At 31.5% G+C, this 27,655-nt stretch overlaps 3 protein-coding genes across 6 annotated transcripts; 2 read left to right on the forward strand and 1 right to left on the reverse strand.

Annotated features, from left to right (window-relative positions):
• The first annotated feature begins 842 nt into the window (after window positions 1–842).
• On the forward strand, window positions 843–6,932 carry LOC133797454 (U-box domain-containing protein 24-like). Of its 2 annotated transcripts, XM_062235352.1 has the most exons (6): window positions 843–1,055; window positions 1,121–1,225; window positions 1,620–3,106; window positions 3,806–4,109; window positions 4,212–4,702; window positions 5,098–6,932. In XM_062235352.1, the coding sequence occupies exons 3-6, from the start codon at window positions 1,868–1,870 to the stop codon at window positions 6,088–6,090; spliced, it is 3,027 nt and encodes a 1,008-aa protein (XP_062091336.1). In that variant the 5' UTR covers window positions 843–1,055; window positions 1,121–1,225; window positions 1,620–1,867; the 3' UTR covers window positions 6,091–6,932. The 2 variants fall into 2 exon arrangements, with proteins under 2 accessions (XP_062091336.1, XP_062091335.1); XM_062235351.1 differs by having other exon boundaries at window positions 843–1,225.
• Window positions 6,933–7,375: 443 nt separating this feature from the next.
• On the forward strand, window positions 7,376–9,388 carry LOC133797455 (pentatricopeptide repeat-containing protein At5g08510). Its single transcript, XM_062235353.1, has 2 exons — window positions 7,376–8,659; window positions 8,751–9,388. The coding sequence occupies exons 1-2, from the start codon at window positions 7,733–7,735 to the stop codon at window positions 9,354–9,356; spliced, it is 1,533 nt and encodes a 510-aa protein (XP_062091337.1). The 5' UTR covers window positions 7,376–7,732; the 3' UTR covers window positions 9,357–9,388.
• Window positions 9,389–10,016: 628 nt separating this feature from the next.
• LOC133797456 (calcium-transporting ATPase, endoplasmic reticulum-type) lies at window positions 10,017–15,021 on the reverse strand. 3 transcript variants are annotated; one of them, XM_062235354.1, is made up of 8 exons: window positions 14,792–15,021; window positions 12,539–14,095; window positions 12,330–12,451; window positions 11,925–12,203; window positions 11,459–11,842; window positions 11,229–11,338; window positions 10,906–11,134; window positions 10,017–10,802 (listed from the first exon to the last, which is right to left on the reverse strand). In XM_062235354.1, exons 2-8 carry the CDS (start codon window positions 14,004–14,006, stop codon window positions 10,242–10,244), a joined length of 3,153 nt encoding a protein of 1,050 aa, XP_062091338.1. In that variant the 5' UTR covers window positions 14,007–14,095; window positions 14,792–15,021; the 3' UTR covers window positions 10,017–10,241. The 3 variants fall into 3 exon arrangements, with proteins under 3 accessions (XP_062091338.1, XP_062091340.1, XP_062091339.1); XM_062235356.1 differs by lacking the exon at window positions 14,792–15,021 and adding an exon at window positions 14,663–14,786; XM_062235355.1 differs by lacking the exon at window positions 14,792–15,021 and having other exon boundaries at window positions 12,539–14,644.
• Window positions 15,022–27,655: the final 12,634 nt, after the last annotated feature.

Consider the following 27,655-nt stretch of genomic DNA (forward strand, 5'->3'; position numbering starts at 1 on the left):
TAAATGTAAAATATTTTAAATATTATAATATTAGATTAAATAATGTGACTTATCATATTTTATAACATATTATAAAAATTATAAAATTATACATGTGTTTGTTTAAATGTAATATTTTGAAATTATAAAATCTGTTACAAATTTATAGTTCTAAAATATTACTAAATAATGTGTAGATTTTATGTTACATATTTTGATTTAAATTAATTAAAACTATAAGTAAAATAATTGTTGTAGACATGATTTTAACTCCTATAATATGTATGGATATTACAAAGTTATGTAGGAAAAAAATAAAATTATTTGGAAATAGAATTTTAAAAAGTGTCTCAAAACCCTATAAACAAGAATTTATTACTCACTTGTAAGATAAACAATTTTCTATCTACTAAAACACTCATCTAGAAATTTACCTAGATGCTTGTTTATCCATAAAGTTATTTCGTGAGAATTTACTTAGTGATTGAAATAAAAGGAAATAAGCTTTTGATAATGATTATAAGTTTTGTTCAAGTGGTGATAGAATAATTTTTGTTTTATTGTTCTTGTTTTTAACTTATTTAAACTTATTTAATTATCTGTGATTTGTACCTCTTACCCGAAAGAACACCTGTAAAAAAGAAAGGGAAAAAAAAAAGAGGTACGTTACACTGTTACATAGCAGAAAGCTTTGTTTTTGGATTGCTCCACTTTTTAATATGGTTTGATCTTTCAGACTATTAAGTATTATATGTTTCAGTGGTCGTTATTATGGCTGGCTGGCATGGCAAGTGAGTTAGATGACTATTCCACAAGTCAATGCACAAAGACGCGAAATAAATGGAGAAAACAAAATTAATTGCTTAGAGAGGAATAACCTTTTAAAGACAGAACAGGTCAAGGGTAGGCAATGGGAGGTAGAGACTAGAGCGGTGATCCCTCCACTTGGTGTCAACGGGGCCAAAGAGAGAAATAACATATCAAGATCCATAACAATATTTTTACAAGGAAAAATCAAACAAAATCCGTAACTATATTACATAAAGTATTACTTCTTTTTAATGAAAACTACAAAGGTATACTCGTCCCAAACTTTCCTTTTTTTGCTACATAAAGTATAAAGAGCTGGTTTTTATTCCAGATACTAGGATCGATTTCCCAGAAAAGTCTAATGCATTTTCGTGGAAAGATTCCTTCAAACGAGCAGTGGTGGGCTGGATTTTGATGGGCAGTATCTCTTTTTCAGGTTAGTGTAGTCTATTTCTCTTCTGGGATTTCTGAAGACTTTGTTGTTGACTATGTGGGTTTTCATCACTTCATCTTTATCTGGTGGTTTTATTGAGTTTAAATGTGAGTAGGGAATATTTTTTCCTCCTCGTTTAGTTGCAATTTGAGTTCAAATTGAATAGATAAGTTCAAAATTTTGATTTTGTTTATTCATGGGTAGACTAGATTATGTTTGTATACATCTATGTTTAGCCGGCTTTATTTCAGGTGGATAAATTGGTTGAATTTGAGTTTAATTATAGTTGAATGAATACTAAGGAATGGTCATGTAAAGCTCTCTTGGGTTGCTAAAGGATTATGATTGAGTTGCTAAAGGATTATGATTAAACTCGAATGTTTTTCCTTTTTCACAGCAACGAAACGGAGGAACTTCTAATCTAGGGTTTGAAGCTTAGCTCCAAGTAGTGAAACTTGGCAAAAAAAATCCTGACTGACAAGCTTAAAGACATTTTTTATTGGAACCTGTTATGGATACAAAAACTGTTGTGGGTCAGAAAGTTCAGGCTGTTTTGCTGCTACCAAGTTGTGCAATTGTTGGTCAGTCAAACAGTCAAAGGGGAAAACACCATCTCTTTTCATAGCTTTGTTGGGTTTGAGAAAGATGGCACTGGATGTGGTCTCTAGTGCCTCATCTGTTCCGGCCTCAGAAGCTCTTTCTCAAACAATAGAAATCATTCTTGAGGTTGTTGTTACTGCAAACGATGTCCTCGTTAGTAAGGAAAGTTTTAAGGAAATGGCAGATTACTTGGAAAGAATAGTCCCCATTTTAAAAGAGCTCAGCAAGAAAAACATTGATCATTCTGAGAGCTTGAAGAATGTTGTTGAGATTCTCAACCGAGAAACAAAGGCTGCTAAGCAATTAATGCTGGATTGCACCAAGAAAAGCAAAGTGTATCTCTTTATGAATTGCCGAGGGATTACAAAGCGTCTCGAGTCTATGTCAAAAGAGATTAGTCGGGCTTTAAGTCTCCTTCCTTTGACCACACTTGATATTTCATATGCAGTTGTTGCAGATATTGAAAAGCTTTGTGAAAGTATGCTGAAGTCCGAGTTTCGAGTGGCGATTACAGAAGAAGAGATCATGGAGAAAATTGAGTCTGGGATACAGGAAAGGAATGTTGATCGTTTGTATGCAAATAATTTGCTGGCTCTCATAGCAGAGGCTGTAGGAATCTCAACTGAGAAATCAGAGTTAAAGAAGGAGTTTGAAGAATTTAAAAATGAAATAGAGAATGCTCGGTTGAGGAAGGACCAGGCTGAAGCTATACAGATGGACCAGATAATTGCTTTGTTAGAAAGGGCTGATGCAACTTCATCATCAAAGGAGAAAGAAATGAAGTACTTTAGTAAGAGAAAGTCTTTAGGTAGCCAACGATTGGAACCACTTCAATCATTTTACTGCCCCATCACAAGGGATGTTATGATGGATCCGGTGGAAACTTCTTCAGGACAAACATTTGAGAGAAGTGCTATAGAAAAATGGTTAGCAGATGGTCATGCATACTGTCCCCTAACCATAACCCTATTAGACACAACCATATTACGGCCAAATAAAACTCTGAGGCAATCAATCGAAGAATGGAAGGACAGAAATACCATGATTATGATTGCTTCCATGAAGCAAAAACTCGGGTCTGGAGAGGAAGGAGAAGAAGAAATTCTTCAAATCCTGGTAGAGCTACATGCTCTCTGTGAAGAAAGAGACCAGCACCGCGAATGGGCAATCCTAGAGAATTACATTCCAGTTCTCATTCAACTTCTTGGTTCAAAACATCGTGAGATAAGAAAACGTGTTCTTATCATCCTTTGTATTCTGGCAAAGGATAGTGATGATGCTAAGGTACTCTCTCTCTCTCTCTCTCTCTCTCTCTCTCTCTCTCTCTCTCTCTCTCTCTGTGAAAGAGATTAGCGCAGTATGCCAACTTCCGGAATTTTTAAATTTAGCTTTTAGTGGTATTTTTCTATGCTTGTGCCTACTGACTAGTTGAACTTTAAATATATTGGTATAATATACTGTGGCCATAGATGATTGTAATAAGTTTGTGGAGAGCTTTCAATGTATTCATATGCATAAGTAATGTGTATAGTTACATGAAGTGAATACAAATTACTGAATCTAAGTTTCATATTTGGATAATAGATGCTTTTGGAAAGTAAATTGTTGATCTTCCACTTTGTAAAATGCAATTTTTCCATATTTCAGAACTGTTGATTTTGTGCAATTGAAAAGTAACAGCTTGCCATCACTTGGTACTCATTCCTATCTTTGGTAAAGCTCGCATTATTGTTCCTGTGTTTGACTTGAAGATCTATTTGATGATTAAGCTTAAGAACTGAAATACTTCTGAATATTTTGCTATTTAAGATTGCATTCTTGCCATCTGTCACATTGGCACTTCTGGCATACGCCCTTGTTGTCTTCTTCCAAATACTGAGTGTTTATTATACACTAGATGGAAAGTAAAGTTTTTCAATTATTAATAAACTAGAAAGGTTAATATTCACAGATTTTCCCGTTTGAAAAATGGAAATGTTGCAGGAAAGAACCATAAGAGTTGAGACTGCCATTGAAAATATTGTTCGATCGCTTGGACGTCGTCCTGAGGAAAGGAAATTAGCAGTGGCATTGCTATTAGAATTATCTAAATGCAATTCAGTGAGAGACTGCATCGGGAAGGTTCAAGGTTGCATACTCCTACTAGTGACCATGTCAAATGGTGATGATAATCAATCTGCTAGAGATGCAGAGGAGCTACTGGCGATTTTGTCATTCTGTGATCAAAATGTCATTCAAATGGCAAAGGCTAATTATTTCAAACACTTTCTGGCCCGTCTTTCTGCAGGTTCATATATGTTTTCATCTTTTCTTTTTAGGATACCGGTGCTTACCATGTATTTTGATGAAGCATTTTTTTTAATGACCTGTATTCATATTTGTATCACAGGACCCGAAGATGTGAAAAAGAACATGGCAATGAATTTGGCAGAGATGGAGTTGACTGAGCACAATAAAGAGTCTTTGTTTGAAGGAGGTGTATTGCATCCTCTTCTTGGCTTGGTCTCGCATGATGACATTGATATGAAAAGGGTGGCTATTAGGGCTCTTCAAAACCTCTCGAGCTTACCAAAAAATGGTCTGCAGATGATCAGAGAAGGTGCAGAGCGACAGTTACTTGACCTTCTTTTTGTTCGCAGCGTGTCACACTCAAGTTTACATGAACACATAGCAGCCATCATTATGAACCTAGCTACCTCAACTTTGTCTCAAGACTCTGATCAGACCCCTGTTTCATTCTTGGAATCTGATGAAGATATTTCAACACTCTTCTCTTTAGTTAGCTTTACAGGACCTAATGTCCAGGAAGACATTATCAGGACCTTCCACATTCTGTGTCAATCCCGCTCTTCCACAAATATTAAAGCCAAGTTGATAGAGGTATATATTCTCTAGAAATTATGACCCAAATGTTGTGTTTTTAAATACACCATATGCTGAGTGCTTGTTAGATGGTTTGGCTAGATTTGAGTTTAATTTTTCTGTGCTTCACTGAATTTTTTTCTTTATAAAAAAGTTGCATAAAAGGCATGCCTCATTATTAGTTTGTATAATCATTGACCACTTTTTCCAAAGGCTTGTTCCTGAAAATCTTGAGCTAATTGGTTCGTAATGTGTTTTAACATGTTTTTAATTTTTTTTATTTAATATATATATAGAGAGAGAGAGAGAAGATTTGTGTTATTATAAATGACTACCTTTTCCATTGCTAACTAGTTGTCAACTTCTTGTATAGCATTGTTTTCAAATTTTAACTGGTTTATCAACATTTGTAGTTCTCAGCTTTGCCAGTGTTGGTCCAATTGTGCGAGAATAATAACCCAAAGATACGAGCAAAATCTGTCAAGCTGTTCTGTTGCTTGGCAGATGGTGTAAATGAAACCATTATCATGGAGCATGTAAATCAGAAATTCATAGAGACTGTACTAAGGATCATCAAATCTTCTGATGATGACGATGAGATTGCATCAGCAATAGGCATTATCTCTAACCTTCCAGAAATTGCAGCAATCAATCAATGGCTTTTCGATGCAGGAGCACTTCCACTCATCTTCTGTAAACTCAATGGCCAGCAGAATGGTCCATGCAGGAACCAGTTGATAGAGAATGCTGTTGGAGCCATTTGCCGTTTCACTGTTTCGACAAAGGTTGAATGGCAAAAGTGTACAGCTGAAGCCGGCATTATTCCTCAATTGGTGCACTTGCTTGAGACTGGAACTAGATTGACCAAACAGCGTGCAGCGAAAGCTCTTTCTCGTCTTTCTGAGAGTTCATCGAGACTAAGCAGGTCAATACCAAAGCGTAAAGGGATCTGGTGCTTTGCAGCTCCTCCCGAAACTGGCTGTCCTGTTCATGGAGGAATCTGTAGCGTTGTTTCAACATTCTGCCTTGTGGAGGCTGATGCAGTTTGTCCACTTGTGAGGACACTTTCGGAACCCGATCCTGGAGCTTGTGAGGCTTCTTTAGATGCACTTTTAACTTTGATCGAAGGTGAAAAACTCCAAAGTGGTAGTAAGGTACTTGACAATTTGGATGCCATACAACCTATTATAAAACTTCTTGGTTCCCCTTCTCCTAGATTGCAGGAGAAGGCTCTACATGCTCTGGAAAGGATATTCCGACAAGTGGAGTTCAAACAAAAGTATGGAGGCTTTGCTCAGATGCCTTTAGTTGACTTAACTCAGCGCGGAATTGGGAATGTCAAATCCCTAGCAGCAAGAATACTTGCCCATTTGAATGTGCTTCATGATCAATCTTCATATTTCTGAAGGAAACTTGATGCTTTTGGTCGATTACAGAACTCATTTTGATGCTTTGGCTCCACAAGATTCTTAGAAATAACAAAAAAATAGATGCTGAATGAAGCACATTACAAGGGGGAGGAGCCCTTGCACATCCCAAAGAGGGCAGAGCTTATCTCTCTTCTTCATTTGTAAATGGATCATGCCCTGAGAAAAGAACGAAAATCTATATTCCTGAGTTTACCGACCTGTCTGATTGAGAGTATGTAGTTTGGTTACTCTCCAAAGAATCAAAAGTGATCTTATTTAATTTGTTAAAGCTGGCTGTGTAGATAATTATAACCAAACCATTGGACAGGAAGGAAACATAATGTAGCTCATATTAAATGCTACAGATGTGCACTGCAGTTCATTGATTTGTTGTTAATGCTGAAGAAAGTAGAAGGAACACTGGACTGGTTACCAAGCTAAGCTTCGTCACTTTCTTTGACAGAATCCAATTCTTTGCCAAGGTAGATCCTGTTCTTCTGGATTTGAGAAGATGGAGTTCAAGAATTGACTACAGGGTTTTTTGTGTTGAATTTATTAGCATTTTATTCCAATTTTATATTGTTTTTCTGTAGTTTTTTTGACAAAATATTGTTTTTCTGTAGTTAGTAAAAAAATTTCTGTAGTTATGTCAGTGTATATTTGGATATAATAATCGCTCTTGTAAAACTTCTCTCTCTTTTGCTTGTGATGCCCCTCCTTCAATACCAGAAATACTTTTGTATCTCTTAGGGAAATTTTGATTTTAAGTGGTAAACTCCAATGCAGACAGGTGCCACGTTTTTGAAGTAGTATTTATTCATTTTTATTTTTTGGACAAAGTTTTTGAAGTAGCATTTGTCTGTTATTTATTTACAAATGTAAGAGATTTGTGATTAGAGTATGTTTTTTATTAAGGTTCCTTAACTACAAAACTACATGTCGTTTAAACATTACATGTAATATAAGGACGACCTAACGCAATTCCAACCATGATTTCTATTTTTTAGTTAAAGTTGAGCTAAATTAGCTAAAAAATTATTTTAGGAGCCATTTTTAATTTAACATCTTCAATCACACTTTCTATTAGTTATTGAATAATTTAATATTACTTTATAAACCACATTTTGGTTCCATAAATATATATATAGATATATTTTATTAAAATAATAATAAAATAGTAATAATGATGATAAATTAATAATAAAATATGTTTTAGCTAATCATGGAGGTTAATTATATTTGGAGAGAAAAAAGTAAAAGTTGAAATAGTTAAAATATAACTACGCTTGGCCTAATAAAAAATACAAAATAATTTATTTGTATTTAACTATAGGGTGACCGGAGATCCTCTAGGGTCAAGCCGTCTGCAACTGCCAACTGCGACTATATTAATATTTGAGTGGGAGCGACATGAATACCAGTTCAGTTCTTGAGTTGAAACGATGGTTCATGTCGTTTTCACATTGTAAATGAAGAGGAGATTTTGGAGTCTGCCTTGTTAGTAAACTTATTTGAAAGGTACGCCTCCGATGGTTTGAGCGCAAGGGGACTCAACACTGCACATCAATTGTTTACAGAGCTGACTATAATGCCATACTTTGGCATGTGAAAAAACTGTTTACAGAGCAGGACTTGTGTTATGAACCATCTTAAGAAGATTCACGCTTACACTCTTAGAAATGGCATAGACTACACCAACAATCTCATACTCAAGGTGCTCCAAATTCCAGATATTCCATATGCCCACAAACTGTTCGACCTTATTCCTAAGCCGACAGTTTTTCTCTATAACAAGCTCTTGAAGGCCTACTCTTCTCATGGTCAACACCACCAGTGCTTGTCTCTCTTCAGCCATATGTGCTTCCAGTGCTTCGTTCCAAATGAACATTCTTTCCCTTTGTTGTTTTCGGCCTGTGCTTCCCTTTCATCCCCTCGCCTAGGCCAGATGATCCATTCCCGTTTTATCAAATCGGGTTTTTCTTTAGACGTGTTCGCTGAAACGACTTTGCTTGACATGTACGCTAAACTGGGGATGCTGGCTTGTGCTCGCAAACAATTTGATGAAATGAGAGCTAGGGAAATAGTTACATGGAATGCTATGATTGCAGGCTATGCTAGGTCCGGAGACATGGAAAGAGCCATGGACTTGTTTGGCTTGATGCCTAACAGGAATGTGGTGTCTTGGACCACAATGATATCTGGGTATTCACAAAATGGTCAGTATGCTAAGGCCTTGGAGATGTTTCTGCGGATGGAAAAAGAGAGGGATGCACAGCCGAATGAAGTCACTATAGCTAGTGTTCTTCCAGCTTGTGCTAATCTTGGGGCACTTAATATTGGAAAGAAGATTGAAGAGTATGCAAGAAGAAGTGGGTTCTTCAAGAATTTGCATGTAAGTAATGGTATACTGGAAATGTATGCGAGGTGCGGTAAAATTGATATAGCTAGGCAAGTGTTCGATGAGATTGGGAGCAGGAGAAACCTGTGCTCTTGGAATTCAATGATCATGGCTTTGGCAGTCCATGGAAAATGCACAGAGGCTTTGCATCTTTTTGAAAAAATGCTGGTGAGAAGTCAATCTTTGCCTTTATATTTTTTTTCACTCGTAGCAACTGACTTCTAACGGACAAGTATCTTGTTTTTCTGGCTGAAAACAGACAGTAGGAATTGGACCAGATGATGTCACATTTGTGGGACTTATATTGTCATGTACTCACGGCGGAATGGTCACCAAAGGCCGCCAAATCTTCCAATCAATGGAGCCAAACTTTGGTATAGCTCCTAAGTTGGAACACTACGGATGCATGGTTGATCTTCTAGGCCGAGCTGGTCAATTGGAAGAAGCTTATGATCTGATACAAGACATGCCAATGAAACCAGATAACGTCATATGGGGTGCTCTTTTGGGCGCTTGCAGTTTTCATGGTAATGTCGAATTTGCCGAAAAAGCAGCCGAGTCCCTCTTCGAGCTTGAGCCATGGAATCCAGCAAACTATGTCATTCTTTCCAACATATATGCATCAGCGGGCGAATGGGACGGAGTTGCTAGGCTGAGGAAGGTGATGAAGGGAGGCAAAATTACCAAGGCAGCAGGGTATAGCTTCATTGAAGAAAGAGGTCAAGTTCATAAATTCATTGTGGCCGATAAGTCACATCCTAGAAGCGATGAAATATATGCTTTGTTGGATGATTTCTATGCAGAAGTGAAGCTTTATAGAGACGTAAATTATTGCTTATCTAAAATTGAAGAAATACAATTTTGAATCGAGCAACGTACAAGACTTGTTTTAAAAGATCCCCCGTTCCATGGACAAATTTTTAAACCAAAGCGAAAAAGTTTTTAGCTTTAAAAAGGACATACAAGACATGTTTTTTAAGATTAAAATGAAAAGGAAGACATACAAGGCTTATGTGACTATTCAACCGTTGATAACCGTTGATATGCAGCATGCAACATGCAAGCTTTAAGGGATGTATCCATCATGGAAAATAGAGTTGATAATAATTTAATGAAAAAAAAAATACACGGGCTTAAAAGCTTAAAATGTTACCAATCTTCATTAGAATCAAACACAGTGAAAAATGAAATGAACATAAGGTGAAACGACAATAATAGCGCAAAATGAAAATGACATAAAAACAAAATTTTATAAAGACAATAAAACATTTAAACCAAGCAACTGTAAATAACAAACTTGAAATGCTAATTAACATAAAGCAACGGTGAAAGGTAAAATGACAAATATAGAGTACTAAAATTTGAAACATAATATCACAATTTACTTTTTCTCTTTCATTCTACTATATTACAAACTTACAATTGTGATAGAAATATAATTCTTTTGTAATATGGCTTCATTAGACATTAGGAGTCACCCTCTTTTTTACAAAAATAAAACTTGTAGTTAGGAAAATAGGTGGAATAAATCAGTAAACAGATGATTCCTAATATTTCATTTGTGTTTTCATAAATGAACATATAGTTCTTGTGCGTTTCCCTTCAATACAAGATCAATGTAGTTTGTGAAGAACAATAAAACTATCAATGAATTTTAAGCAGGAACTAACAACCTGATTTTTAAAAATGCATCCCCCAAAAAAGTTTTTTTGAAAATTCCATGCTATGTCAAAGACATGATTGTTTTTTCTCATGCTATCTTCTCCTTCTTTCGCTTCCTTCGACTCCTTCCCACAAATTTAAGCACTTCATCAATTAGTATCACTGGTGCAGACATCAAAATGACCAGAAGCCACTCATTTGAGTTCAGTGGAACAATTCCAAAGACATTTGCTAGAAAAGGAACATAGAGTATGAGGCAATGGAGTCCAAAAGACACTGACATGGCCACCAAAAGCCAAGGGTTCCTCCAAGGTGGCATTCTGATCAAGCTGATATCTTCCGAAAGGGCGTTCAGGGAGTTGAACATCTCAATCGCCACCAGCACAGATAGCGACAATGTCATTGCCTTCACTTTCCCAACAGAAAAATAGTCACAAGGATCTGAAAATGTGATCATTCGACCCCCAGCCACACTGTATGGAGCAGCTGTGAAGTTAGACCATGAAGAACACTCACCCCAGTTGCGAAGCTGAGATAACTCAACCAGTGTATGTCCATCACTAGCAAGATTGATACCCAAAAAGGATGCCTGAGTGTACCACAAGATAAAGACGCCAACTGTGGCAATGCCTACATATGAGCCAATTACCTGCCATGGTGGAAGGTAAGAGGGCCATTTCGAAAAATGATGTATAAAAACATGTATGGTTAGCAATATTGAACCATAAAGTTCAAGTGATTATCCAACTAACCAAGTAACGGAAAAGAACCCAAGTATTTATGAGAGCATCATTGCTTTTCCTGGGTGGTTTTCGCATGATGTCAGCGTCGGCAGGGTTAAAGCCCAGAGCTGTTGCAGGGGGGCCATCAGTAACCAGATTCACCCAAAGAAGCTGCACAGGTATCATACATTCAGGTATCCCCAATGCAGCAGTCAAGAATATGGAGATAACCTCTCCAACATTTGAAGATATCATGTACCTGAAGATTGACAATATGAACAGAACTATATAAGTTACTTAACGACGAGATATAACATAGGGAATGTATATATATGCACAGCTAAGAGCTGTACCTTATAAATGCCTTCATGTTACTATAAATGGAGCGACCCTCAGCAATAGCTGAGACAATGGTACTGAAGTTATCATCTGCTAAAACCATATCTGAAGCTTCTTTTGCAACCTGAGAGCATGAAGCGTAGAGTGTATAAGCTAAAAATTTTTACCAAATTAAGGAGGGAGAAAGGCTAATCAGTCCAAGTAACAGTTTATCTTATTATAGAGGAGTGATTGACTAGATTACCTCAGTTCCAGTAATTCCCATGGCAATTCCAATGTCAGCAAGTTTAAGTGCCGGGGCATCATTGACACCATCTCCTGTCATTGCAACAATCTCTCCCATCTCTTTCAGAAGCCTAACGATTTCTTGCTTATGCCTTGGCTCAGCACGAGAGAAGACTTTTCCTCCTGGTTTCGATAATATTTCAACTTGTTCGGAAGCTGAAAGAGCCATGAACTCTTTACCAACAAAACTTCTCCCCCTGAGATCCTCACCTTTCGAAAACAATTTGATTTCCTGACAAATGGCCTCAGCTGTGGACTTATTATCTCCAGTTATGACCATAACCATAATCCCAGCTTCTTTACAATCCTCAATCGCTTTGTGAACTTCGTCACGAGGAGGGTCCTGTCCAAAGTAGTTGTTAAACACATTTTTCAAATCCAGGTCTAATAAAACCCAATAGCATAATAAGATTAAGTATACTCACTCTTAAACCAACAATCCCTACAAAAACTAAGTCACTTTCAATGCCGGAATAGTTAGCTGGATCAAGCAACATTTTGTGAGCGGGATGACTGTCAGAGTAATAATCTGAAAGCTCTCCTAGCTCATCCTTATATGCCAGACCCAAGCAGCGTAACCCCTTGGAGCTCATCTCTGAAAGTTTCATAAGCAAAGATTGGCTGCAGGGCTCATCTATTGGTATGAGGGATCCATCAGCAAGTTGAACATGTGAACTCCGTTCCAGCAAACTCTCAACAGCACCCTGCAGATAAAAGAAAAAACAAATAAATAAACTATGCTAATTTGAAAAATCAGAAGCCTAATCCAAGTAAAGCAGCACTATCAATATCAGTTAAGCTTGAAAGATTTAAAAAAAAATGGCAGTCACCTTGACAAGAAGTCGGTTATGTCCAGAGGGCTCACGGGCAATAACACTCATTGACTTCCTAACGCGATCAAACTCCAAAGTAGCAACCTTTTTTGATCTCTTTGTCCACCACTCACAACAACCTGAACTCGGTAAAACAATGGCCAATGATTTAAAACTCGATACTAAGAAAACACACTATAAATTTAGAGACTAAGTTCTCTGCTCACCTAGTTTGACTGTGCTATTATCAATCAAATAGCTTGCAGCAAGCTGAGTTTCACGAATCTTGTTTCTGGCTTTGCTATCCGGAACCCCCATCTTCTTAACCAAAACCTTAAGAGCTGCTTCAGTGGGCAACCCAGTAGCCCTGTAAAGGTTCCCATCAAAGTAAATCCCAGCATCATTACAAACAGCACATATTTCAGCAATGGATTGCAAGTTAGGATCCATATTGTAGCATGTCCAATCAACTATTCCTCCATCTTTGGGATCATAAGTAGTCCCTTCAACATGAATTATTCTGGAGGCAGTGGTTTTCCCTCCCAAAGTGAAGAACTCTGTCACTGACATCTGGTTAGTTGTCAACGTCCCAGTTTTGTCAGAACAAATCACAGTTGTACATCCCAGTGTTTCCACACTGGGGAGCTTCCGCACAATGGCATTCTTCTTTGCCATTTTCCTCGTACCTAGAGCTAAGCATGTTGTAATAACAGCAGGAAGGCCCTCCGGGATTGCAGCCACAGCAAGAGCAACGGCTATCTTGAAATAGTAAGTACATCTCTCAAACGAAAACCGAATATTTGTTGGTTTTCCATCAACAAGATCCCAAGACAGAAAGTTTTTGTAGTTTATAATCCAAACCACAAGACAAACAACCCCAATTGCAGTGGTGAGCCTGCTTCCAAATTCATCAAGCTTTTTCTTCAAAGGGGTGTCACTCTCTTCCAGAGAAGCCTCATGTATTTGCTTCTGTATTTTACCAATCTCAGTGTTCATCCCAGTGCTAACCACAATACATATACAGCTCCCATTGACAACCGTCGTACCTGCAAAAACCATGTTTTCTTTGGCCTGCAACTCACAATCATCCATGAAAACAGGTTCAGTTCCTTTCAAAACAGGATTAGCTTCTCCTGTCAATGAGCTTTGCTCCACTCTTAAGGTAGACGTTTTCAAAGATGCGATTCTCATGTCAGCAGGGACTTTGTCACCAACTCGAAGCTCCACTACATCACCAGGAACAAGCTCCCTAGCAGGCAAATCTGGCACTAAATATCCATCCCTTAAAACTTTCCCAGATTCGCATTGCATCTTTTTAAGAGCTTCAAGTGCTTTTTCAGCATTACTCTCTTGCCAAACTCCAACAATGGCATTAATGACTAAGATTAAGACAATCACAACTGGTTCTACATAGGCCTCAAATCCAGATTCTTTTGATTCAGTTCCGTGCATATAAGCCAAAATGAATGATATGAAGGCTGCAACTAAAAGTATCTTCACAAGCATATCATCAAATTGTTGTAAAACCAAACGCCACAAGGGCTTTCCCTTCTCTTTAGCAAGCTCATTCCAGCCATACCTCTCACGGCGCCTCTCAACCTCATAACCACTCAGACCCTTGTCTAGTTTCACATTGTATTCTTTTAAGCACTGCTCAACAGACCAGGACCAAGCTGGGAACGGCTTTTCCTCCATTGATGCTTCTTTCTTCTCTCCTTGGAGTTCAAATTTCACTCCAAAACAAAAATCTTCACTTAAAATTGTCTCATGACCGTATCAAATTCCTACAGAAAAAGCCAAAACATGTTGCAGATATCAACAGCTCGTGAAACCATCCCAACTCTCATTGGAATGAGATTAGGAGGGAAAAAATTATACAACTTTCAAAAATACAAATAAATAAAGAACAGTACTTAACTTTTGACGTCATAAATCAAACTCAAAAACGACAAAGCAAAAGATCCAAAACGACATAATAGTTTACAGTTTTCCTCTCTTTTTTTTTTGGCTATAAACTTTTCCAAAACTAATGAACTTACTTAACTAAATCTAGTTTCTCTTCAAGTCCCAAAAGGAAAGTCTTTTTTTTTTTTAATTCCCTTTATTTCTTTTCATAATATTCTTAGATATCAATACCACAGGGAAAAAAACAGTTATTTATGGATAATTAAACTAAGAAAAAGTACGTACAGTTCTGAACCAGAACAAAATAACTCATATCAGAAGCCTATAGATGAGAGAGAAAGAGTACCACAGAGACCAGGAAATGCTAAAAGAACCTTCCTTCCATTCCACCCAATAAATAGATGGAGAAAGAGAGACAAAACTTAAAAACTAGTAAAAAATTATACCTTTAAAGTGGTGTGAAAACTGCATCTTAACCAAAAAAAATTAGCCAAAATTCAAACTACCAAGAAAAAAAGTCATACAATACAAAGATGAAGAGCTAAAAAGAGAAAAGGCCAGAGCTTTGTTTATACCGAGTGAGAACGAAGATGAACATTGAACAGGAATTAGTGGTTGGGTGGGCTGGTTGAGTGGTTGGGTGATTTGTTGGCTTGTGAACAAAGCAAAGATTTGAAAAGAAATGGCGTAGTCTAAGTCCTGTGCTGTGTTAAGCCCAAAGGCTAATAAATAAAACCATACAGAGAAAGGAAATTGTTGGGTTGGGAAAAACTTTGGAAGGAAGAGTGGACTGTACTCACTGGTCCTATTCTCTTTGCTTTTTTTTTCTTCCTATAGAATATCTTTGTACCTTTTTTTTGGCTTTACAAAAATAAATAATTAAAAAAATCCATTTCACTTCAATATCTCTATATTTGTGAAGAAAAAAACTCAAAAACTCCTCATTAATAACAAAAAAAAAATATCACAATACCATGCACCATAAAAAAGGGTTAGTGGGGTTAAAGTGATAACTGTGATTTTACGTGGGTTTGACTTGTTGCCGCTTTTATATCGTAAAGCCGTACGCGTATTGCCGTTGTTGAAACTTGAAAATCGAAATCTCTGCATTTTTTTTTCAGATGAAAAAAACAAAAGAAACACAAAAATATACATTATTAAACCAAAATAAATTTAATAAAGGTCAGTTTTGCTGAGTTGGCGAAATTTGAGACAGCTTGAGAAAGTTCTTAATTTTATTTAATTTATTGGAGTAGTGGAAAAAATAATATCTCTTTTCAACCACTTAGTCAATTCTATTCTCAAAAGCATATGTTTGTTAATTTTGAAAAAATTATGAATAATTTAATAAAAATTTCTAATATTCTAGTTTACCATCATGAAAAAAAAAATACTTTAACTTGTGTTTTTAGGAGTGAAAATTAACTAAAAAATTAAAATAGAAAATTAACCGTATCACTTCCCTATTTATTAAACACAAAAAAAAAAGTGTTTTGGATTTCACATTGGACAACCAACTTCCACCAAAATCTGATAAAAACACACTAATTAATATTAACAAATTTTAAGAACGATTTGCCTTCTCTTTGGTTTTAGCTAACATTTTTAATTATTTTATTGATGTAACAATGTCTTGGGACTCCAAAAATGTGCATACTTTAAAAAAAAAAGTGTTACAATGTTTGTATATATAATATATAATATACCCTAAAAATATAATGAGCATGCTTGGAAACATTATAATTAAATGTTAGAAACCCAAGAAAAATAAAGGAAATAAAAAAGAATGAGTAGTATGCAAAGCTGTCAATGTTGTCCAATTAATTAGTTTCTTTTTTAAAAGAATAAATAAATAAATAAATTATATCTTCCACTTTTGGTGTGTTGTCCGGTGAAAGACAAATTAATCATATATATAATACCAAAAAAATATTAAATTAAACGAACTCAGTTTCCTGGAAAGTTCTTCCCACCCTCTCGTAAGTTTAATTTTTATAACACATTGACTTTCTTTTTATATTGTGATTTGTCAATTTATTATCACAATTGTTTTAATTAAATACTTGTTTTTTCTATTTTGGCTGAATTAAATATTTCACCCCAATTTTAAAAAAATATTAAAATATTTTCTCCATATTTCAACCTACAACTGTATTTAATCCAAGTCATGATAAAAACGACCAAATATCGCTGTCAAAATTTGGATCTCACTTTTTTTTTAAAATAATCTTTGTAAAATGATTTGATTTTTTATTAAATTATTATTTCTATTAAGTTACATATTTTACTAAAGATTTTACATAGTATTGATTAGGAATAATGTTGTAGTGATTTTCTTGTTTTCATTTAACTATATTTTTATTTTCTTGTGTATTTATTTATAAATTAATAAGATTGAAAGCAGGCGTCGAAGTTTACATAATCAAAATAAGGGAATATACTCATTTGGTATTATATGTTTTTGTAAAGTATCATTTTGGTACCATCTGTTTTCAATAATACTAATATGGTACCTTGTATTTTAAAATCGTACATATTTGGTACTCTAAACTTTGATTTGATAGATAAAATTTTGTTAATTTAATCAAACTGTTGTCAATTATGTAAGTTACAAATTTAAATTTAATTACATAATTACATATAACAGTTTGATCATATTGACAAAATTTTATCTATCAAATCTGAGTTTAGGGTAACAAATATGTACGATTTTAAAATACAATGTACTATATGAACATTATTAAAAATAAAAAGTACCAAAATAATACCTTGAAAAAAACAGAGTATCAAATAAATATATTCCCTCAAAATAATAGAAATGCTTTTATTATTCTTTCATCTTCAAAATTTCCAGCTTTTAGTTTCGGAGAGAGACTTTATGATCTATTAACTATTATTGTTAGTTGGTTTAAATATTATTAAAGAAAATTCGTAAAAAATATGTATTATTTAAGAAAAAATGAATAATAATTAATAAGTTGGTTAGTGTAATATACAGATGAGATCGAACTGTGTGCAGGTCACGTCTTCCATTCTTTTATTATTATGCCTTTGTGTCCTTTATTTTCTCCATCATTTAAATTTATTAAAGTAAAAATACAAATATAATTTATGTGAACCAACAAACATTTGGCTTAAAATAGTTGGTTGATATGTTTTTTTACTTTATTTTGTACTTGAAAAAAAAAAAAAGCCAAGTTGAGCATCTGATAAGCTTTTTTGAGAATTTATTCCTTTCTTGGAAGTTTTTTTTTGTATGTTTTATTGCAAATGCTGTATACTTTTTATTGTTTCTATTTTATTTAAAAGCACCCAATGCTTAATATGTTCCTTAAAGTTTTTTATGAATTATGCCTCGTGTCCTTTTCTGTTCTCCACCATTTAAATTTGAAAAGTTATACCTAACCCAAATTATTAACCAATTTGTAATAAATAAATTCCTCAAAGAGAAGTGTTCTCTTACTACCGAGAAAAAAACACAAAAACAAAACACTGTATTTTGTTTTGATTATTGTTTTTGACACAAAGCCTCGTCTATTTATCTATTTGGAATATTAGGCACTACTTTTATCTTCAAAATCATTTCTTTAATTTTTAACCAAAAATTTATCTTTTATCAAACTTCATCTTTATAACGAATGAAAACAATATTTATCTTTGATAATCAAGATACTACTTTTAATTTAAAGTCAAAATTAAATATTTAAATTAGCATTGATAATTTTTTTTAAATACGAATATATCCTCGTATATAAGTTTTATTTATCTATTTTTGTTATTTTAATTACATTTCATTTATAAAATTTAAATTTATGTTATACTAATAATTAAAATAAAAAAATATACAACACAAAAAAAAAAAAATAATAATAACCAATACCATTATCAAATTTAAAATTACTAAATTTAATCAATAACAATTAAAAAAACCAACAACAACAATTATTACTAAAATTTATTGATGATTAAAAAGAATAAAAGTAGATTATTAATGAACAATATTTATTTATTAATTAAATTATATATAGATGATTAAAAATAATAAAAGTAGAATATTCTTTATTAAAGTAATATTTGAAGTAGTGATTGGAGATGAAATAGTAATTTGAAGTGGAAAATATGATAAAATGAAGATAATGTTAATTTAAAATGAAGTTGTGATTGAAGATGGCCTTATAAGACACTTTAGGGTGTCTAACGACTTCATTCATGACACATAGTTATTAGTGCAATTTAGTATCGTCTATTTAAGAGTAGTCACAACAGCTCCTATAAATGATTGCTTTCTCTAATACTATATTTGGTAGAGGGAAAAAAATTAGGAAGGTAAGAAAATATTTAAGATAGAAAAAAAAAGATGATTTCTACCACAGTTGTTTGGTAGAGAGGAAGGAAATAAAATTAAATTATTTTAAAATTACTTTTATACCCCTAAAATTATTAATATAAAATTAAGAAAATAAAGGTAAATTAGTAATTTAACATTGTCTTCTATTAGAAAAAAATTTCCAGTCACTTTTTTCTACTTCATTTTTTTCCACTCACTTTTCTTTTATTTTCATCTCTCTTTTTCCCTCTACCAAACATAGCCTAAAAATTGAAGAAAGAATGACAAAAACTCTTCTAGCGGATGCTCTAAATGGGTGTTGTATTTTACAGCAGCTTGAAAAACATTAATTTCTTCACCACATGTAGCGTAGCTTCTAATGATCCTCTAAACATTTTGTAATCATTTTCCTTCTTTCTCTTTCCAAATTAATTTTTTTTATTCTTTTTTTTTTTTTGTAAGTAAGAAATTTTCATATATTAAAACAATATTATTCTTTTTTTCTTTCTTTATCATTTCTTTTCTATTATTTTTAATTAATAAAAATGTTTAAATATATAATATTTAAATGATATAAAGAAAAAATAGTTAAATTGTTGTATGGTGTAATATAGAAATTTGATGTAAAATTGAGAAAGTATGGATTTTGTGATGTATTTTGAAAGATAAAGTAGAAATACTATTGGGAGCGCTATAAAGATAAATAACACATGAGGTCCCCATTTTATACCAATAGTATCACTTAGGTCCCTATTTTAAATTTTTGAGCACATAAATTCCCATTTTATACTAAATGCAACAACTTAGTCCCTGCTCCCTTTTTACTATTTAAAAATTATAAAAAATAAAGGAAAAACTATAGTTATAGTATTTTTATTATTATTTGTCTAATATATTGGTTGTTAGTTACGTTCTCCTTCATTTTATTACTGTAATTTTTTTATCTCAAAACTTAATAGTTTAATTATGAAAATTTTAGTATTACCCTTGAAAAGTGATTCATCGGTGGGCCCATTTCTATTTTCAGTATGTGAAAAAGTTATAACTCTTTTGTTTTATATGACAGTGTATCTTGTAGTTATAACAACTATTTCACAAATTGTTGAGAAATTCTGAAAAATTTTCTGTTCTAAAAACGTTCAAGTTAAGAAGGAGACTTAATTTGTTAAACAAATAATTAAAAATACTCCAATTATAGTTTTCTCTTTAAATTTAATGGTTTTTAAATGGTAAATAGGATGTAGAGATTAATTTGTAGCATTTAATAAAAAAAATGAGGACCTATGTGCTCAAAAATTTTAAATGGAGACATAATTGATACTATTGGTATAAATTGGAGATTTCAAGTGCTATTTACCTAATACTTAAATTTAAATTAATTAAAATATGTGAGACTCAATATTTTTTTGTACCGATATCAATATACTACATCCTAAAATGTATGCCCTATAGCATTTCTCATCTATTTCTCATATGATAATTTTAGGTTTGTTATTTACTTTTTAGTTTCTTCTGCTCTATAAATAAAAATGGTTTCTCTAAAGCATAAACACATTTGTTTGTACTCTCGTTTCATTCTCTTTGTTTAATTTTTATGATGATGATAATTAGTTTTTAAAAATAACCATTAATCAATTGGTAAAATATGCAAGCCATACATGACATTACATTTGACAAAGTATATAAGCAATTTACTTCAAGAATAATTCTTTGCTTGCTCATGGTTACAAGCTATACCTATACTATGCTTGTATACCGGTTAAGATGTATGTACTTTATTCTAAAGAAAGTAAGATATGCTTGTAATGTTTTCAAAGAGAAATAATAAATATATTCTCTTTTTTACTCTTGTTCCTTACACTTCTTGATTTAAATGCTTGCAGATAGACATTATTAATAATTTATCATTTTAAAAAAAAAAAGTAATTAATATCCACATATCAAGTGTATTTGACACAATAGTACAAAATAGAGTGAAAGAAATGTTCATTAGTATTATCTTTTTTATATACTAGACGTGAAATAGACATGTTCTATCCAAAAAATAAATAAAAAATCGTTGTTATCTATATATACCCTAATCATTAAAAACAACAACAACTAAAGATCCAGTTAATCTTGAGATCTGACTTTTTATCGGTTTGCTTTTTTTCACCATATGTGTTAAAAAGTGATTCGAATTTTTGGTTCATTTTATTTTGTGCCTCCATAAAAGCTAGTAAGGTGTTCTTAAGTGAACTCCTCTTGGTAGTTGATCATTGTATTTAGGAACAGCATATGTCTTCGATAATTGCAGTTGTTGCTCAATTCTGTGTTGTCCTTTTAATGTTTGTGATTGGTTGGAATCTTTTCTCTTCGGTCAATTGATGTAGTCTAGTTGGTCAGGACTCAGGACCTACCAATGCTTTCAATAGCACTCGAACATATCCAATTATGAGTTTTTTCTAGGCTAACTTGTTCAAGTACACAATAGCCTCATTAAGATCTTTTTGCATGAATTCTTTGTAGCACATCATTTCAACAAATTAACATTCTCAAATTGTGAGTTCATCGCAGAAGTTACTGACCAGACACCAACTCTCGTACCCATGACGAGGACACAAATGTTAAACAATTCCTTAAATCTTCCAAGTTTGGTAGAGTGCTTTAGATTCCTTATAAGACAAAGGTTGAAAATTTTCATTTAACTCTATTGGTCCTGTGACTTGAGAGTTGTTGGTGCAAGATTTTTTTCCCTTACTATTAGATAGAGTAAATAATGGAAATGTTAGTCACTGTTCAATTTGTTCGATTTGCTATGCTTGACCTTAAAATTAATTTTTTTGGTCTAAAGATAAAAACTCGGAGGCATGTAACCATTAAGTGTGGTGAGAAAGTTAACAATGAGAGGGTATATCTCAAAAAGTATCCTAGCTATAATTAATGTTATGTTAAAAATATATATTTAAACAAAATTAAAACAAATGTCATGTTACAATATGAAAAAATTATAAATTATATATAAACAATTAAAATGACAAAATCTTGCAACAAGAATATGCTTAGGTGAGTTGAAGATTTTAATGGAGATTCATAGCCACGTTGCTTCGGGAGAAGTTATGTTTATTGTTGGAGCGTAGAAAAGGTTAAGGCCCAGATTTAGACCATGGCTGATAGGCTTTGGCCCAAATTGTTTAAGGAAATTAGTTAGAGGAAATTACATGAAATATGGGATTTTTTTTAAAAAGACTTTGATAAATATGGCTTTTTATTTTCCTTAAGCTTTGCATGGCATAATGTATGGCACAATTTATTTATTGTGAAAATTCTATTTTTTATGGGTTTTTTAATAAAGTTTTAAAAAATATGGCTTTTTTTTACAAGTATTATTTTATGGCTTTTTAAAACTTGTATTCCCTTCTATGGGATTTTTTTCCTATATTTTTGTAAAAAAATCATTATTATGTCATATTTTTTTTCTCATAATCTGATTTTTTTTAATTAAATTTGTCCATACAAACTAAGAAAAGTTTAATTATCATATTTTTGCATATTAATAGCTAAAAAACCATATTTATGAAAAAATCCCTTATTTATTTGCATTTTTATGGGATTTTTCCCCATATTTTTGTAATTTTATTCAAATATACCATATAATTAATATAAAATTTCAATATTGATTTTTTTAATTACTTTTAGGATATTTTTATTACTATATTTAGGTTCATAATATATATACATATATATACAATTAATCGTATACATAAAATTATATAATTTCTTCCATTATATATACATTTTTTTTTATATGTACATATATATATAAGATTATAAAATAGTACACATTTATATATATGTGGATGTATTATTATTGTTATTATATTATTTTTATATATACATTCAAATATGAGGTTATGAGATTGACTTTCATTAATTGTAGTGGTGGTGATGATGATGAAGTCTGAGTTATGTTATTATACATATGTATGTTTTGGATTATTGTTGGAGATGTATATATATTTTTTAATTTCATTTTAAATAATAATTGGTTACCACTATAAAAATAATTTTGAATTTTTAGTAATGTGGCGGTAACTGGTTACCACCATCAATTTTAATTGCCATGGTAAGTACTCAAGTGAATTGTAAATGGTTACTGATAGATTTTGAAGAAAAAAAAAACATATCAGAATATAACCAGTAAAGAAGAACCCTATTAAAATAACTGATTGATAACTAGTTACCAAGCCAAACCTAGAAAAAAACAATTAAAACTTAAAAAATAAAAATAAAATCAATCTGAGAAGTAGTAGTAGAAGAAGAAGGTGGATACAAGTTACCCCTATCAAAATAACAATTAATTTATATCTGGTTACTTAGCCAAATCTTTAAAAAAAAAAAACAACTACATCTGAAAAACAAAATCAGATATGAAAATAACCAAAAAGAATAAGAAGAAGATCAAAGAAGGAAACTGGTTACTTAGGTAGTTTTATAAAGAAAACCAAATCTAAAAAATAAAATCAGATTTAAAAATAAACATGAATAAGGAGATTAAATAAGGTAACTGGTTACAACTAGGTCCACAAAAAAACTCAGATCTGAAAACAAAACAAAATCGTGACAGTAACTGGTTACTTAGGTAGTTTTATAAAGAAAAAAAAATTTGAAAAACAAAAATAGATTTAAAAACAACCATGAAGAATGAGATTAAATAAGGTAATTGATTATAGCTAGGTCCACAAAAAACTTAACAAAACAGAACCGTGACAGTAATTGGTTACTTAAACAGATTTGGAAAAAAAAAACCAGATCTGAAAAAGAAAACTGAAACAACAAAAAAGACGTAGAAGAACGTAAATAAGAAGAAGATGAAGATGAAGAAAAATAATAAGAAGAAGAAGAACGTGAAAACGAAGAAGAAAGTGAAGAAGAAGAAGACAAATCGAAGATGGCGTCGGTGATGACTGGAGGTACGTCGTCCATTTGCCGGTGTAAGAGAGCTCCCATTGTTGTGAGAGAAAATGGTTGGCTGCCATTGTTGTGAGAGAAAATAGAGAGAGTGAGTGAAATATACGTGAGAGATGGAGAGAAATAGGAAAGTAAGAGAAAGAGAGTGTGTGTATTTTTGTTTATGGGATTTTGTGAGATTCCCATATTTTAAACTTTTTTCTGCTGGAATTAGTATATTTTGTGGCATTAATGAGAAAAGAAATCTGATTCGATCAGATTTGAACTCATTAAGACCATTTGGTTTTTAATTTTTTTCAAGTACTTTTTGACTCTTAATATATCTGATTCGAATTAGGTTCTTAAAAATTTTAAGACATATCATTTATATCTTATTTATATTTATTTTCTCTAATATATTGACTTTTCATTTTCTTTTCTCTACTACATCATTAGATCATTAGCTATTTTTTCTCTCTGCGTAATGTAAAATAGATTGTGTATATAATTTTTGTATATATATATTTATGTAATAACTTTATATATATATATATGTGAATATATAGGACAATTTTTCTATAGACTTCAATTTAAGCTCTACCAATAAGGCTTTTAGTGTTTCTCGACCCGTGAACAGTTTTTGGCGCAACTTTTTTTTATGACCGTGTATATTGTAGTTATTTAGAGCATCCTGCAAATTTTTAGAAAATTCCGAATAGTTTACAGTACTGAAAACTAGGTTCAAACATGTTGTTTTCCACGTGCATAAAAAAAATTAGTCACGCGTGCAACAACATATTTAAATAAATATTGTATTTATAATTATTTTTATCAATGTTAAATATTTATAATTTAATAATTTTGCATTTATATATGATAAAGATAATTAGTAAATTATTTTAAAATATCACTTTAAAAAATATAGAATTGGTTATATATATGAAATCAAATATCTTTACTTTCAAATTTAAATTATTGAAATTAACAAAAAGAGAAATTAAAGAATGTCAAATATAAAAAAATGATTATTTAATAATTTCAATAATTTTAATAATTTTATAGATCCTTTGGCAAAATGACTTATTTTTTAAAGTAATTTTTCATTCTAACATAGTTTTAATAATTTTTTGCCAAATGGTCTCTCATAATTTAGACAGCTAGTCGAAAATTTAGATAGGTGATCGAAAAATTCAAACAGCCTGTCGAAATTTAGACAGATGTAATTTTGCAAACAATTATCAAAAGTAGGCCAGAGTGCAAAATCACTTGAAAAAATGTCATTTTCACCAATTTCTCTAATTGACTTCACTTTAAGCCCTACCGATAGGGCTTTCAGTGTTTCTCGACCCGTGAACAGTTTTCGGCGCAACTTTTTTTTATGACCGTGTATATTGTAGCTATTTAGAGCATCCTGCAAATTTTCAGAAAATTTCGAATAGTTTACAGTACCGAAAACTAGGTTCAAACATGTTGTTTTCCACGTGCATAAAAAAAATTAGTCACGAGTGCAATAACATGTTTGAACCTAGTTTTCGGTACTGTAAACTATTCGGAATTTTATGAAAATTTGCAGGATGCTCTAAATAGCTACAATATACACGGTCATAAAAAAAAATCGCACCGAAAACTGTTCATGGATTGAGAACACTGAGAACCCTACCGGTAGGGCTTAAAATGAAGTCCCGATAAAAAAATTCCCATCAATATATACATAATGATGTGATTACTTGTTTGTTGTAGGTATTTTTATATATAAGAAGATTTTAATTGCTTGAAGGTATTAGGTGCATAATGATTAAAGTGAGGATGCAAGTATTTTATAATTATCCTTGTTAATACTTTCAAAAGAAAGAAAAAAGTGTCAGATTATATATCACTACTCCCATTTTTTTAAATTAGTATTTGTATGGTACGCTTTATATAAATACTGTATTTATAATTATTTTTATCAATGTTAAATATTTATAATTTAATAATTTTGCATTTATATATGATAAAGATAATTAGTAAATTATTTTAAAATATCACTTTAAAAAATATAGAATTGGTTATACATATGAAATCAAATATCTTTACTTCCAAATTTAAATTATTGAAATTAACAAAAAGAGAAATTAAAGAATGTCAAATATAAAAAAATGATTATTTAATAATTTCAATAATTTTAATAATTTTATGGATTTTTTTGGCAAAATGTCTTATTTTTTAAAGTCATTTTTCATTCTAACATAGTTTTAATAATTATTTGCAAAATTGTCTCTCATAATTTAGACAGCTAGTCGAAAATTTAGACAGGTAGTCGAAAAATTCAAACAGCCGGTCAAATTTTAGACAGATGTCATTTTGCAAACAATTATCAAAAGTAGGTCACAGTGCAAAATCACTTAAAAAAAATGTCATTTTCACCAATTTCTCTAATTTTATTTTATATTGTTTTCATATATTTTTTTAAAATAATTTATAAACTTTTAGAAAAGAAAAAAACTTATTTTAACAAGTTTTTATATATTTTTGTTTAATTTTTTTATTTAAATATTTAAAATATATATTATTTATAAGAAAAAGGAAAAAAAATAGAAAAATGTATGCACAAGTTAAAAAATAAATAATATATATTAATTTTTAGGGTCATTTGGCAAAATGACATATTTTTAAAGTTATTTTGCACTCTAGAATAATTTTAATAATTATTTACAAATTGACCTCTTATAATTTAGACAGCTAGTCGAAAATTTAGACAGAAGGTCAAAAAATTTAAACAACTGATTGAAAATTTTAAATAACTGGTCGAATTTTAGACAGAGACCATTTTGCAAAAAATTATCAAAAGTAGACCTAAGTACAAAATCACTTAAAAAATACCATATACACCAATTTCTCTAATTTTTAATAAAAATGGGTGTACTAAATAATTTATGTGAGGTAGAAATAATATGATTATGTTTGACTTTTTTAGGAAATAAATATATTTTTCAAATTTAGAAGTAAAGATATTTGATTTCATATATATATAACCAATTCCATGTTTTTTAAAGTGATATTTTAAAATAATTTACTAATTATCCTTATTATATATAAATACAAAATTATTAAATTATAAATATTTAACACATTGAAAAAATTAATTATAAATACAGTATATATATAAAGCGCACCGTACAAAAAAAAAATTTAAAAGTTTAAAAAAATGGGAGGAGTAATATATAATTTGACACTTTTTTTTCTTTTTAAAGTATTAACAAGGACAATTATAAAATACTTGCATCTTCACTTTAATCATTATGCACCTAATACCTTCAAGCAATTAAAATACAGCAAAAACAACCGCACTGCTGCGTCTGTTCCGTACACCTGCACCAAAGCCAAATCCTAAGAATATATATAATATTAAAAATTGATTTCATACGTGATAATATATATAATATATTATATATATAATAATAATAGAATTGTAATTATTTTTTATATATGAATATAATATATATATATATCTGTAACTATTTTTTATTTCTTATAAATTATTATATGTTTGTCTAGTCATATGGATTTGAAAAGTGATTATATTTTAATTGTGGTGTAGATGTGAGCACAAGATAAATGGTTATTTTTTGGTAAATGATTATTTTGATGTTTTTGTGATTAGATGGAACAATCTAGTGAAAACCAAAGAGTAAGTTGGATGAATATGGAAGTAGTAAAAACTTTTTTGAAGACTTGTATTCAAGAAGTATCTTTAAATGGAAGAGTTGGAAGTAGTTTGAAGGGAAATTCATGGAACAAAGTTAAACAAGTTTTGGATACTACTCATTATTTTATTGCAACACAAAAGCAAATGAAGAATCATTTTGATTATCTAAAGGATAAATATCAAGCTTGGTTGTCAATAACTAAGAAAACAGGAAATGTATATGATCATGCAACCAATACCATTCTCATGTCAAATGTTGAATGGGATGAGTACATTAATGTTATTTCTCTTATCTAGATCTAGTCACATTATTTGATTATTTTGGATATTTTAGTTGTAAATTAAAATGCATTGTATTTTGGTATTGGATATAGGCTCACCCAAAGGCAAAAACATTGAAAAGTTCTTTGTTACCCTTTCAGGACTTCTGTAAAGCATTGTTTGATGGTACTACTGCAACTGGAGTTTATGGTTGGAGTCCTAGTTGTACAACTC

This window comes from Humulus lupulus, chromosome 8 (assembly GCF_963169125.1).
Source record: "Humulus lupulus chromosome 8, drHumLupu1.1, whole genome shotgun sequence".
Lineage (NCBI taxonomy): Eukaryota > Viridiplantae > Streptophyta > Magnoliopsida > Rosales > Cannabaceae > Humulus > Humulus lupulus.

Excerpts from the sequence above, each read along its gene's own strand:
- LOC133797455 (XM_062235353.1), top strand. The coding sequence starts at position 7,733 with ATGAACCATCTTAAGAAGATTCACGCTTACACTCTTAGAAATGGCATA. Across the intron at positions 8,660-8,750 it reads ATCTTTTTGAAAAAATGCTG|ACAGTAGGAATTGGACCAGA; the intron begins GTGAGAAGTCAA and ends GGCTGAAAACAG.
- LOC133797454 (XM_062235351.1), top strand. The coding sequence starts at position 1,868 with ATGGCACTGGATGTGGTCTCTAGTGCCTCATCTGTTCCGGCCTCAGAA. Across the intron at positions 4,110-4,211 it reads TCTGGCCCGTCTTTCTGCAG|GACCCGAAGATGTGAAAAAG; the intron begins GTTCATATATGT and ends TTTGTATCACAG. Across the intron at positions 4,703-5,097 it reads TTAAAGCCAAGTTGATAGAG|TTCTCAGCTTTGCCAGTGTT; the intron begins GTATATATTCTC and ends CAACATTTGTAG.
- LOC133797456 (XM_062235354.1), bottom strand. The coding sequence starts at position 14,006 with ATGGAGGAAAAGCCGTTCCCAGCTTGGTCCTGGTCTGTTGAGCAGTGC. Across the intron at positions 12,204-12,329 it reads ATAACCGACTTCTTGTCAAG|GGTGCTGTTGAGAGTTTGCT; the intron begins GTGACTGCCATT and ends TTTTATCTGCAG. Across the intron at positions 10,803-10,905 it reads GGGTTCTTTTCCGTTACTTG|GTAATTGGCTCATATGTAGG; the intron begins GTTAGTTGGATA and ends CCACCATGGCAG.